The sequence below is a fragment of the Rhea pennata genome, chromosome 7 (genome assembly GCF_028389875.1).
Source record: "Rhea pennata isolate bPtePen1 chromosome 7, bPtePen1.pri, whole genome shotgun sequence".
Classification (NCBI taxonomy): domain Eukaryota; kingdom Metazoa; phylum Chordata; class Aves; order Rheiformes; family Rheidae; genus Rhea; species Rhea pennata.
In genome coordinates this window covers 14,959,278-14,972,859 of record NC_084669.1, presented here as the reverse complement: position 1 = coordinate 14,972,859, position 13,582 = coordinate 14,959,278, and the positions used below count along the sequence as shown (strand labels likewise).

At 63.5% G+C, this 13,582-nt stretch overlaps 1 protein-coding gene across 1 annotated transcript; it reads right to left on the bottom strand.

Moving 5' to 3' along the window:
* Window positions 1-1,857: 1,857 nt before the first annotated feature.
* On the bottom strand, window positions 1,858-9,257 carry KAZALD1 (Kazal type serine peptidase inhibitor domain 1). The gene is made up of 5 exons (XM_062580202.1): window positions 9,196-9,257; window positions 7,615-8,215; window positions 5,277-5,437; window positions 3,198-3,345; window positions 1,858-2,760 (listed from the first exon to the last, which is right to left on the bottom strand). Exons 2-5 carry the CDS (start codon window positions 8,114-8,116, stop codon window positions 2,675-2,677), a joined length of 897 nt encoding a protein of 298 aa, XP_062436186.1. The 5' UTR covers window positions 8,117-8,215; window positions 9,196-9,257; the 3' UTR covers window positions 1,858-2,674.
* Window positions 9,258-13,582: the final 4,325 nt, after the last annotated feature.

Genomic DNA, 13,582 nt, shown 5'->3' with positions numbered 1-13,582 from the left:
GGGTCTGCTGCTTTCTAACCACACTTTTGGCCGCTGTTAGCTTGTGTTTTGGGGCTCTTTCAGGTGCCGGCAGGGTGAGCCCCCCCCTCCCTTTTTTTTGCCTTTAGCCTTGCCGTGCCTGGGGACGTGCATGCACCCGCCGGCCGGGAGGTGCCGGGTCGGTGCTTGCCCGGGGCCAGCAGCCACGTTAGCGTTTCCCGGTCCAGCGGGCTGACCCCGGCCCTGACGTCAGCCCGAGATCCGGGCCGAGCCGTGGCGCCGAGCACAGGCAGCTGGGCTGGCAGGCGCTGCTCGGGCCCCCACCCACGGCCACGAGCTGGGATCCCGCCGGAGACAGCCGGGCGGCAGGGGAGGGATTCGGCTCGGGACACTGCCGGAAGGTGGAGATGCTCCAGGACTGGGCCGTGGTCCCCGGGGACAGGCTCCCCCCCCACCCCGTCCCGATACGGACACCAGGCGGTGTTTGGCCAAGTCCCCCAGACTCTGCAGACACCAGGGCAGCTGCCTCCTGTGGATGCTGGCCGAGGTGCCCTCCCTCCCTGCACCATCTGGGGTTTGGGGACACCCCTGGTGCTGGCAGGAGAGGGGTGAGAAGCTCCCAGCAGGGCTGGGGCTGCAGGAAGCATCTGAGCAGCTTGCGGCTGAGCAGCCCAAGCATGTTTAGAGGCAACAAATAACCTCAATTAAGCTCTGTGGCAGTGACCGATTCCAGCTGTGCAGGGATATTGGCTGCTTTAATTTTTCAGTGGCTGCAAGCGGCAAGGTCAGGAGCCAACGCGGAGGCTCTGGAGACTCCCCCTGTCCCCTTTGTGCCCCTGGGGCTGCTCTGCTACCTCTGCGCCCGCCACGTCCCCACGGTCCTTCCCTTGGCCTCAGGAGCCGCCAGCATCCCCGGCCACAGCTGAGGACCGGTGCCATAAGGCGGGTGATGGTCCCTGCCCAGAGATCGGCACACGGAGAGCCAGTCCCGCACCTCTAGCCCCGGGCTGGCTCCGACGGCGGCTGCGCGGGCGGACGCCGCGACCTGGATTCGCACCGGCATGGGCACGGCTGGCGAGGGGAGAGCTGGCCCTGGGGAGGGTTGGCATGGCAGCCCTGGCCGGCGGCCAGGCCAGGCAGCCCGGCGAGCGGGTCCGGCCGGGCGCCTCGTCTCGCCTGCCGAAACGCCGGGGACGCTCTCGGGTTTCCTGGCCGCGGCCTCGGCCTGAACGTGGCCCAATTCCACCAAGCGCTTGGTGTGCCAGCGAGGGGGAACGAGGACTGGTGAGAATGCCCCAGGTTCTCCAAAAGCAGGTTCTCCATCCAAAAAAAAGAGGAAATAAAAGCAAAAAAAAAAAAAAAAAAAAAAAGGACAGCCCCCACTGCCCACAGACATGGGTCAGACGCTGTGGGGCTGGCACCGAGCAAGGGGGACAGCCCTGGCAGGGCTGCAGGGCACACGGGGAGGGTGCCAGCCCCTCCTGCCTCGGCAGACCCACCGTGGTTTTGTCCCCAAGCTGCCGCCAGTCGGGAGCATCTGCCGACACTTGGGCTCTGGCAGGCTGGGGAGCAGGACCGGGGGCTCCAGCTGCAGCAGCTGCAGGAATTTCGGTCCGCTGCCAACTCCAGACAAATCCCTTTTATTTGCTAGTTCAGGTTTTGACACCGTAATTGCACCATCTGAGCCAACTCTCGAAAGAAAGGGGAAGAAGAGAGGAAAGGAAACGCGAGCTGCCTGGTCGCAGCCTGCCCGCTCCCACTGGGGACAGTCCCAGTCCTTCCCTTTGGGGTCTCGCCTCAGCTCGAGACCTCCCTCTTGAAGGCAGGTGGGTTTGCTTAAAAAAAAAAAAAAAAAAAAAAAAAAAAAAAAGGAGTATTTCCAGTGGAAATAGGGGCCCCTCCGTCCCTCGCCAGCCGTGCTCCTGCCAGGCATGGACCACTCTGCCCCGGTGCCGCAGGATGGGGGGATCCCATCCCGCTACCAGGATGTGGCCGGAGGGGAGCATGATTTAGGGCAGGCAGCAACTCGGGGAGGCACGCGGCTTCGCTGGGGAAGGCGCCGGGGCTGGGTCGTGGCGGGGAGGCTGAACTGCGGGGGCCGCACCGCACAGGGCATGGTCCACCACGGCGCAGGGGCTCTGCGAGGGACCCCGACACCCGCCGTGTCGCTGAGCACCCCTGTCTCTCGCTCCTAGAATAATCCTTGCAGATACGGGACAGTCAGTGGCAGCCTGCGTCAAGCTTTGACCTACGTGTATATTTTACTAGCGTTGACGGGAACTGCTTGGAAGGGAAAGCACAGAGTTGGTCTCAAAAGGCCGAAGCGTTTCTGACCGCATCAGTGTCTGGGCCAACGTTGTCCGGGGCGGGGGGGTTGGCAAAGACAGTGGTGAAAACCACAAACATCTGGTTTCTCAGATCACTGCTTCGGTGGTTAAAAACTCAGTGGGGAGAAGGGATGTTTTGGCAACACATTCCCTTGGCCCTGGGGAGGGAGCATGGGTGCCTCCTGCCCTGGGCCGGTGCAGGTCGGCCCCGGGGGTGATGCACCAAGCGTCACTGCTGGTGTCCAGCCCTCCGCACCAGCTTCCCCAGGACCCTTCGCGCAAGGCCCCGCGGTGGGATTTCCCAGCACAGCAGCCAAGAGCGGTACCCCACAGTGGTGATCTCCGCAGCCGCCTGTCCCATCTCCGGGCTAGTAATAGTCCTCCTCGCTCTCCCCATAGTCCTCAGGCGTTGTGCGGGGCTTCGGCAGGGAAAAACCCGTCAGGTTGAGCTGGTCTGAGACAGCAGCATGGGGAAAAAGTGTCATTGGCCACCCGAGCGCAAACTCAGCCCTCCTCTCCCAGGGACCAGGAGTCCCCGATGCAGGAGTCCTGATCATCCCAGGGACCAAAGCCAACCTGGGGCCAGGCTGCTTACAGGGGCACCACCACACACAGCCCCATAGCTGTGGGGCTGCCAGCCCAGCAGATCCCACTATACCAGCGCAACCTGCTCATAGATCTCCTCCTCATCCCTGTAAGAACGGGCCATATTGGTGAGGTTGGAGGATGCCTGTTTCCCTTCTGCCTTAGCAGAGCCCTCCAAGCCCTTCATCCAGGGAAAATCCATGCGGAAGAGCCTGCTGCAGACTCCTGAGTAGCTCCATTGCCTTGGGAATCCCCTGGGAGCTGTGAGAAGGGACAAGGACAAGGGCACGATGTCCCTGTGCTCACCTGGAGTGAGGACGGTCAGGCTGGCTAATGCCACCACCTCCCCAACCTTGTTCTTGGCAAAGCAGCGGTAGATGCCTTCATCTGTCACACGCACGCTCTGGATCTGGAGCCAGCCAGTCACTTCGTATTTCTGGGGGCCACCTCTGAACTGCAAGAGGAGGGGGCTTTCAGTTAGCCCAGTGGCTAGGAGAGCCCCGCAAGCAATTTCCCACCAAGCTGCACTGGGAGGTATGGGAAAGGTGATACAGGCCCAGCGAAACTCTCTGCTCCTCCCTAAGCTCCAGTGCCAGGGCTGGCGTGGACCTGTAGATGCAGATCCCCCTCCCCCTTTCCCACTGCCTAGGACAGACGGAGTGAGGGAGCACCTCATTGCAGGTGGGTGCAGCCTGGGGAAGGACCCAGGATGGCTTTCGTGGGCCAAGACCCTTGTTGTGAGGGCCCCGGAGACATGCCCCAGACACCTGGCTGTGCCTCTGGTCACTGTGGTCCCCAGAGGGAGCAGCACCCCGAGAAGGGAAGATGCAGAGGCAGGTGTAGAGTGCGGCTAGTTCAACTTGAAAGAAACATTGCTGAAATGCTGGGCAAAGAGGTCTCCAGCATGTTCCTCCTGCCCCATAAGTGTGTTCCATGCCCACATCCATCCTGGGGGATGAGGTCAAAGTCCCAGCAGGGCCAGTCCCCACCAGCCCTGCTCCAGGGGCCAAGTAGAGCAGCAGAGCAATGTCTCCTGGCCTGGGCTTTAACAACAAATCAATGATCTAATAGGTCCTTCTGGCTCTCATCCTCGGATATAGCTCCGTCACTTGGACACGGCTCAGACAAGGGCAAGACATCCAGCCAGAGCTCGGTTACATCTGAAGGGTCGAGCTGACGGGGTGCTGGGCTCTCCCTCCTGCTGGGCTACAAGCCAGGCCCCGCTGACAATGTGGAAAAGCCACGTCAGCCAGTCAGAAAAGGCTGTGTTGGGGTGAGTGGGACAGGGCCTACAGGGCAGTGAGACGGAGGGGGAGAGGTGGTCAGCCTCCACAGGCAAACAGGCAGAAGGACCTGCAGGACAGAGGTGAGGTCCCCCTGCAAACTCTGCCAGGGCTTCACATGAGGCATGGCCAGCCCTGGAGGAGACCAGAGTCCCCTGATTCGGGAGCTGGCAAGGTCCCAGGGCGGCTGCGGCTCCAAGCATGCAATCTTCTGTTTGTCTTCAGCAAGAAATAACCTTTTCCTGACCCAGCTGGGCTGCAACCATGTTGCAGGCTGCTATTGTGGCTGAGGGTGGAGGACAGCTGAGTTTCCTACAGCACTTGACACCAGCAAGCTAACCCTGCCTAGACAGGAGGTCCTTGGCCAGCTGCTGTGATGGGGTATGGGGCAGCGGGAAGGTCAGACCCAATGGAAGGTGATCAACACCTCCCCCTGCAATGGTGTCGGGTCCTGCCTGCTTCCCTGGCTCCCCCATCCGCCCAACCATAGTTTCCTCCTCACTGGTCCCTAGCAGTGGTGCACGGCCTCCTGCATCTCTGCCCACACCCTCTAATAGCTGGGTATGGCCCGGCTGGCCACCACCGGCGCTTCCTCTGCACTATATTTGGGGCCAGCCGTGGGCAGGTTGCTGACCCTCTGGGTGTGCTGGCGTAGGAGGGGAGCCCTGCTTGGAGTGGAGGACACAGAAAAGCACAGGGACTCTCTGAGCCTCCTTACAGGATTGTAGGATAATTAAGGTTGGAAGGGGCCTCAGGAGGTCTTCTAGTCCACTGAATGAAGCCAGCAGGCAAAGCAAATGAAAGGCTTCCTCCCACAGGGAGTGGAGTTAGGGAACTCCTTGCTGCAGGACACTCTAGAGCCTAGACAAGGTGCATGAATTGAAAAACAGCTGGAGAAATTTGCAGAAGAAATTCATGTTGATAACTCCTACCCCTGAGACACTAGCTCTGGATCAGCTCTGTGGTCACCTCTTTTCATCCCAGGCATCCGAGTTCAGCCATGCACAAATGGCAACCACATGGAGGTTCTGGCTGCCCAGAAACTCTGGGAAGGACTTGGCCACCCTGGGTCTGGGTCCAGAGCTCCAGGCAAGCCCCTTACCTGAACAGAGATGTGGGGGTCATCTCCCGGCAGCAGCATCTCTGTGCCATCCTTCCTCCACTCGATGGACGCCATGGGGTATGCGAAGACCTCACAGCCGAAGATGACATCCTGCCCAGTGACATTCCACGTGTCGTAGGGAGGAGACGTGATCTGAGGCTCTGAGTGAAGGAGAGCAGAAGAGGGGTGAGGTAGGAAGTCAAGATGGGCTCAGCGGAGATGCCAGACCCATAGTGAGGAGAGGTCCCACCACTCAGCTGGTCTCTCAGCACCTTGCAGGTCCTCTGATGCCTGGCAGTGCTGGTGAAGAGGACCCTGCACAGAGGCCTGGCACTGGGATCCCAGCACATGAGAGAGGATAGAGCCCATCCTGCCAGGGCTGTTTGCAGGGATGCCAGGCAGGAGGCAGTGCACATCCCGCATTCGGTACAGGACACACCTGGGGTGGGAGAGCCAGGGCCACCTCTGCACCCACTGCCTGCACATCTGAACCTGCTGGCTGCCACCCACCAGGGGCTGTGCTGCCGCGGGCAGGGGGCTCAGGCCGGCTGCCGGGCCCCCGGCGAGCGCACAGCCCCTCGCCTGCAAGACGAGCCAAGGGCTGCTGGAATTTCCTGCCCTGGCCCCGGTCCTTGCCACAAAACCTGCCCCTCTCCCTCGCCCGGATCTCCCAAGAGCGGTCCCAGCTCTGACACGCGGCCAAGAGCAACAGGCGGCTCGTATCCTGATGGGGAAAGCAGGTGGTGAGGGCTCTTCTTGCTGACGCTGCAAGATAACCCCCCGGCCCACCGCGGGGGAGAAGGGGCAGCCGGGGGCAAGTCCCGCACCCCCCGTCGGCTCCAACGCACAGCACCGGTGGGGCAGCGAGGCTGCGGTCGGCCCAGGGCAGACGGCTCTCCTGCAGCCCCAGGGACAGCTGAGGAAAGGGAAGAGGGTCTCGGGGGACCAGCGCAGCCCTGCTCACCTAACACGATGGTTCTCCTCCTTTCTGAATGCACAACCCCCCTTTTTTTCTCGCCTGGCCTGGAGCAGCACCACGTGTGAGCAGCAGCCGGGACCTCAAGGGGGGAGCTGATGCTAACAGCCCCCTCTGGGGCAGATTGCCAGCCAGGGGGCCCCGGCTGCTGCCGGCGATGAAAGGCAGAGTGCAGCCACCTGGGGGGGCAGCAAACATTTGCAGCTAACAGCTACAGCTGCTTCGGAGGGATCCGCCACCGAGCTAAATGCAGAGTGAGCCAGCCCAGGGCATGCACTCAGCCTGAAACTGGTTGTGGAGGAGAAGAGGATCAGTTGGCTTTCAGCCGAATCGGATCTCTGCTCTGGCCCTGGGATCCTCGTGGCGATTAGAGGGAGTTAGCAGTTCCCCAGGTGACATACGCGGCCAGTATCTCCATGGCTCAGGCCCCTTCCCTGCGGGAACAGAGCTGCTGCCAGCAAGGACAGCAGCTTCTACCCAGAGCCGAATAGGGATCCCAGCCCACGGCATGAGAAGGTCCCACCTCAGGAGGCAAGAGAGGACAACACCCCCAAATACACTCGGCGGTGGGGGGGGGAGGGGGACGAGGGACAACGAGCTACAGAAAATAAAGGCAGCCTTGGCCGCCCTCGGGCTGTGGGGATTGCGCTGGGCGACCTGCGCCACCCTGGCGCGTGGCCTCTCCAAAACGGACTTTCCCCCCCAGCCCCGGCCCCCAATCCCAAGCAGGATTTTAAATGGGGGATGGAAATCACACTGTCAAATTAAACCAATCCAGGTTTCCACTTGCAGGAGACAGGTCTCGGGGAGGGAGCAGGGGAGCCGTATTTCTCGAGAACGACAAGGCAGCGTGCCCCGAGTCAGCCCTATTTCCAACAACGCCGTGCCGAAGCCAAGAATCCACTAACAACTCCCTGGAACTTTCCCATACATTTCAGCAGGGTTTTCTGCTTCCCATGAATCCCGCACCGCCTTGGCAAAGGCGCTTCCAGAGCTTTACCGGCCGGATCCGCACAGGCTGCCCCGGAGTGGCAGAGTGGGAAGAGCCGCGGGGGCCCCGCGAGCGGGGACCTGCTGCCCTTGGGATCCATGTGTCCGTCCCCCCTCTGCTGAGCCTCGTGGGCACGTGGAAACGGTGCAGGGCTGCCGCGTCCACGTGCACACAGAGGATTTGCTACCAGGTGAAATATTTCTATTAGATCCCCTGGCTCGTCCCTTCCCGAGAGCCGGGAGTAGCCCCAGTGCAAACAGCTCAGGCACCCACGCACGTTTGGAGACGCCAGATCCTGCATTGCAGCAGGAAGGGGAGGTTTTCCCGGGACACAAGCTCCCTCCCACCATCCCAACAGCTCCCATCACTACCTGACTCGCATGGGCCCTCGTGAGCCACGGTGAGGTTGGCGTCGGGGTGGGCACGGGCGACCTCCAGGAACCTGCAGATCTGGGCGTAGGTTTTCCCGTCGGAGCCGCACAGGGCCGAGTGGGAGAGGCAGACGCACTGCGGCTCGGGCACCTCCCCGCGCCGCAGGTCCCCGGCGTCCAGCCGGCACTCCAGGTGCTCCCCGCACTTGCCGTAGAAGTGGTTGGTGTTGTCCAGGTCACAGATCTGTCCCTCCAGGTTGGCACACTCCCAGCAGCAGTCGCAGGCGTCCCGCACCATGCCAGCCAGGCACCCGCGCGGCACGGGGCACTCCTCCGGCTGGCACTCGGCGCAGCCCTCCCCTTCCTCCAGCAGCCGTTGCCAGCCCCGCTGCAGGTAGTTGGAGGTGCTGGGAAAAGCCTGGCCCGGCTGGAGCAAAGCCCAGTGCAAAAAGAGCACGGAAAGCACAAGGCAAGAGCCGCTCGGGGGCTTGATGTCGGACATCCTCACTGCAGGTCCCCAAGCCTGGTCCCACCATCACTCGGACACGGATCTGGGGCACTGAGCTGGCCTCCCTGGCTAGAGCCGAGGAGCCATCCCGGCCTGCGAGGAGGGAGGGCGCGTGTTACCATCCGGAGAGCGTTTCCCATCCCTCCGGCTCCCGGCGGGCTCAGCAGTGCTGCGCGAGCGTACGAGGGAGGCTGGGGCCCAGCCTGCCCTGGCTCCTAGTCCCCTGGCTGCATCCTTCCCATCAGACTGCGCTGGCACATCGGGGTCCCTGCGTCACCCCTCCTGTCCCCCCTCCCCCGGCAAGCAGAGTGCCCTGCTTCCCACTCGTGCATCTCAGACCCCATCCCTGGAGGGGCTGGCGACGAACTGAGCCCCCACGTGAGCATCCCTCAGCCCCCGAATTACTCCCCAGCCACCCTCCCCTGGCTGGGGAGACAGAGTAAAATTCCCAGCACCTGCACGGCACCCGGCGTGCGGGAGCCGGGGCTGGGGAGAGAGCCCAGGCGTCCGGGCTGCCCGGCTCGCCTTCGCCAGCAGCGAGCCGCCCGCCGGCCCCCTCGGCAGCCCCAGGCGCCTCTAACCCCTAACCCCGGTGCTTCCCTGGCCCGCTGCCCTCTAATGCAGCCCACCGCTGGCGTGGGGGGTGATGGGGGGGCAGCCAGGCCGGGGGGGTTTGCAAGGTGGCCAAGCCCCCCCCCATCACCACCCCCAGCTGGGGGACGAAAGCCTCCTTTGGACCGCAAAGCTTTGCCCCATCTAGCAGCAGCCCCCCGCGGGCAGGAGGGGGCAGGGGGTGCTGGAGCAGAGCCCCCCTCCAGCCTTGCCTGCCCCGAGCCTCCAGGACGAGCGCTCGGGAAAGGCTCCGGCCCCGGATGGGGACGGGGGGCCAGAAAAGGGGGAAAATCCGCACAAAGCTGCCCGCCGGCTCGCCATGCCTGGGGAGGTTCGGAGCCGGCCAAGGGGGGCTTCGGGGAGGGCGGGGGGGGCCTGGCTCAGCCCAGGGGAAGGGGGAACCCACGGGTCCCCCCAGGCGCGACGGGCGCTGAGCCACCCCGCCGCTCGCCGTCACTTACCCGGGGCTGCCGGCGACAGGCAGGGGGCCGGCTGGGCTGCTTGGGGGGCGACGGGGTGGGGGGCTGGGGGCTCTCGGCCGCCCCGGTGCAGGCGCCGGCGCGCAGCAGCTTCGGCAGCGGGGCGCCTCCGGCACGGGCCGTGATGTCAGAGCCGACCGCGAGTCCCCCCGCCCTCCTCCGGGCCCGCGTCCCGGCCCACAGCCCCCCCCTCGCCGGGGTCCCCGCCGCCCCTCCGCTGCGCCGGCCTGGGGCGGGAAGGGGGGGGCCGGGGCTGGCCGGGGTGTCCCTCCCCCAACCACCAGCACCACGCAAGGTCCGGCACAGCGAGGGCAATCCAGCGCCGGACCCTCCCGGCTTCGCCCCCGCCAAACTGCAGGGCTCCCCAGGAAACCTCGACGGGGGGCCGTGAGGACAGACAGACGGGAGAGCAGAAGCCCCCCCGAGGAAGCCCGCTGCGGCGGGGGACGCGCTGGAGGAGCCAGCCCCCAGCGCCCCTCGGGAGCTCAGCGCCCGCCTGCTGTGTCCCGGCCATGAAAGCAGCACGAGCATCTCGCGGGCTTGCAGTTTGGGTACGAAACGCCGTCCGGGACGGAGAGGGTGCTGCAGTTAAACAGGAGGGAGATGCTCAGCCCCAGGTGGGGGGCGGGCAAGGAGAGGGCATCGGGGCACGAGCGGCGGCGGGACGGCCCCGAGCCACGGCACTGCGAAACCCGAAGGCGCGGGGCTGGGGCCACCGAGCCCGCCAGCAGGATGCCTCGCCACTCCGTGCCTCAGTTTCCCCGGCTCCGAGGAGAGGAGGGGAGGGTGAGCCTGCCGGCGGAGCCGGAGCCGTGCAAAGGGCTGAGCACGGAGCCGCTGCGCATCTGCGCCCTGCTGGGGCAGCCCAGGGCCTGCTCCCCTCCTCCAGGCGAGGGATTTGCGGGATTTGCTTCCACGGCGAATCTCAGGCAAAGCAAAGCCGTTCCGGGACCCCTCGCAGGATCTGGTTTCCTTTATTGCACTGCAAAAATCTGCTTTTGCTTTCCCAAACCCTCCTACAAATTCGTTCTAGGTTCCAGGGCTTTTGCTCCGTCACGTTGCAAATCCAGCCACGGCTAACGATGGAAAAGGCTCCAGGCTCCGGCCCCCTAAACCCACCTTTTCCAGCCAAAATTCCCCCTCTGGCCGCCCACGGCAATCCTGCCAGCTCTGCCTCCGGCCTCTCCTCGCAGGACCCCCCCAGGTGCTGCCTCCCGCCCCAGGCCAGGCGCCCTCCCTTCCCCAGGCCCAGTGGCCCCAGCTCCGGCTCTTTCCCCCGCATGCCGTCGCCTGGAAGCTCCCGTCCCCCAGGGCTTCGCTCGCCCCAGAAGAGCTTGTTATGGCCCGTGGGTAGCTGCAAGCACCAAAGCGGCTCAGCTCCATCCCGGAAAGCAAGATGGGGCTCAAGCCTGGAAGGTAATTAAACCTCCAGCTTAACGAGACCGTCGAACGCGCTAATAAATGGCAGCAGCTAAGAATTAGCGGTGTAAGATCCAACCCGTGCTTAAGACGGAGCTGCGTTCGATCACGCCGCCGTTGGGCCGGCGCATCCCGCTGCGACGTTCCCGGAGGGCCCCGGCGCCCCTCCAGGGCTCTGCCGCGGGGGATGCGCCCGGCTCGCTCACGGCCGGAGCGAGGTGGCCCCGGCCGCCCGGCCGGGCTGCTGACGGCACGCGAGGCCGAGGGGGAAACAGCAAACTGGAAAAAAAGCTAAACGACTCGAGGCGTGTTACGTCAGGGAGGCTCCGCAAGCCAGCGTCAGGCTTGGCTGCGCTCGGAGGCTGGCAGGGGGACGGGAACACGGGTTACGTCACGGCGAGAGCAGAAGCGTCGGTGGGAGATGCCGGGCTCACGGCGCGGGGTTTGCGCCCGCTGCGCTGTCTGGAGCTGTAAAGGTCTGATACTAATAATAAACCAAATTTCCCTCGTTCCAGCTCAAAACCGCTGCTGCTCCTCTCTGTTTCCTGCCTGAGACGGGCTGGATCCAGCCAGCCCACCCCAAGGTCGCGTGGCTTTTGGCTGGTCCCAGACATGTGCCAAAGGTCAACCATGGGCACAAGCCATAGTGGCCACTGGGCAGCAGACAGGTCCCACCAGCCCTGTGTGCCAGGAAGCAGCTGGGCTCAGGTTTCTCCAGGCTTTTCCAGAGCAAATTCCTCCCAGGAACAAGCCTGTCAGCAAATTCTTCGGGAAACGGTTGCAGCTGCGTGCAGGAGGGAAGTGGGTTTCTCAGGCTCCCAAGGAGCGCTGGCTGGGTGGCGAGGGACGCTGCAGTCCCCGGGCCCTCAGCAGCCCATCTCCATCTCCAGAGCATCCCCCAGGTCTGGCGAGCAGCTCCGTTCCTGCGGAGAAGGTCGGGGAGACGGCTCAGAGTGGCCCCACGTGTGCCCCGGTTACACAGGACCAGCTCTGCCATCTGGTTTCCAGCTGGGACCTGCCGTTTTACTCAGCCACCTCCAAGCTCTGCACTCAGTTCCTGTCTCCCTCCCCAGGTGACTTTGGGGACCTGTCTCCTACCCCTGTCCACATCTACTGCCCAGGATGAAGAGGCTCCTTGGTGCTGCTGAAGGATGAGGGGCTCACACCATCCTCTTTCCTGAGCTCCTAGCTCTGCATCTCCATCCCTTCAAGGGCTCAGTTTTCACCGCCTCTTCTTGTCCTCAGATCACAGGGACCAGGCACTTTTGCATGGAGCAGTACTGTCACCCCATGAGGATCAGCCCCCAAAGACAGGGTGACCCTCACCCTGTGCCATGCATTTGCCAGCCCACCACAAGTCCCACCTGGGCAACCAACCCAGGTGCTTAGCACCCAGCCTGGTGCTGCAGGGACAAAGGGGCCATTTTCTGGTGCTGCTGCTGGCCCTGCCTGGGCTTGGTCCCGTCCCCTTCATATCCATCCTGGTTGCCTCGTGATCCTTCCTGGTTGGAGCCACTGAGCTGCAAGGCCCCTTTCCCTGCTGGCTCAGCAGGGGCTGGATACAGCTCAGCTCCTTCCATAGAGGAATCCCTCGGCTTTCGCTGAGGTTTTTCCACCAACCCCGGCCAAGAGCAGGTCATATAAACCGGGGCCAGGAACCAAGACCCAGCAGCAGTGGCCACATTCCTGGGTGGCTCCCAGGGACCATCAGGATAAGCCTCCCCCCACCCCGTCTGTCCCCGTGGGCTGACACTGCTCTGCCAAGTTTGACACATCGGGGCTGGGTTAGCCCTGTTCCCACCACCCTGCTACATGCCAGGAGCTCCCCAGCAGCCCGACCCCAGAGCAAACAGGAGCTATTCTGGGCTCTGTAGGACAGGGGCACCCAGCCCGGCTGCTGCCCCAAGGTTGACCGGGTGGCAGCAGAGAAAAGGGAGAAGCTCTTTAGAAAGGGGTGCATGCCTCTACCCCTCTTCCTCATGTTGGGCAAGGGTGTGCAAAGAGAAAGCAAAGCAACACAGTTCACGCGCTTGGAGCGTGTCAGAGACCACCCCAAAGGCACAAGCCGCATTAAAACATAAGGGGAAACTGAGGCACAGAAAACCTAGAAGTCCCCTAAAGTCACCCTGGGGAGCCCAGGACCCCCAAATCTCCCTCCCAAGCTTCCCACAGACGTACGTGCCACAGCACATCCCCCACCATAATACCTCTGTGCAGAAAGTCAGTGCAGGGATTTGCTCCAGCTGCAGATGAGCCCAGCTTAGAGAAAAGGTCCCATCCAGATGAATGCCCTGAACTGGCTTGGCGTGCAGCCACAGGCCATCGGAGAGGCAGGCCAAGCCTTGGGGCAGCAGCCTGGGCTCAAAGAGCCTCAGAAACATCATCCAGGGAGAAGGTGTGAGAGCAGGCTGGGACCACAAGAGGTGGGAGGAGGCTCAGGAAGCAGAAACTGAGGTCAGACGCCCAGGTGCTGCATTGCCCAGGTGCCTGTGCTGGAAGCTGCTGTGGGCTCTACGCACCAGGAATTAATGTAGCTATGGGCTCAGCCTGGCTGAGCTGTCTGTGCCTCCTGGTTATGAGCCCAAAGGACCATTAGGAGCAAGGGGGGGGGCAGGTTCCCATGGCAGCACCCCAAGCCCCTTTCCCCACCTGCCTCCCCCTTGCTAATGCTTTTAGCAGCCAGACAGGGGGCCAGAGCCCCCCAGAACAGGCCATGGGACTCACAGCTGGGGAACTCGGGGAACTGGGCTGGGAACCAGGCCGAGCCAGACCCTGCCTAGGGCTCACCCACCGCCCTCTGCCCCTTCTTAGCTCTGCGAGGCTGGGTCTGGCCATACTGGGGGGGGGGGATGTCCCTGTTTCGCCGGGCTCAGGGGCCCAGAGGTTGCAGCCTGTGCCCAGCCCCTGCACACCTTGGCGCCCTGCAGCCCCCGCCTGCCCCCCGCCCGGG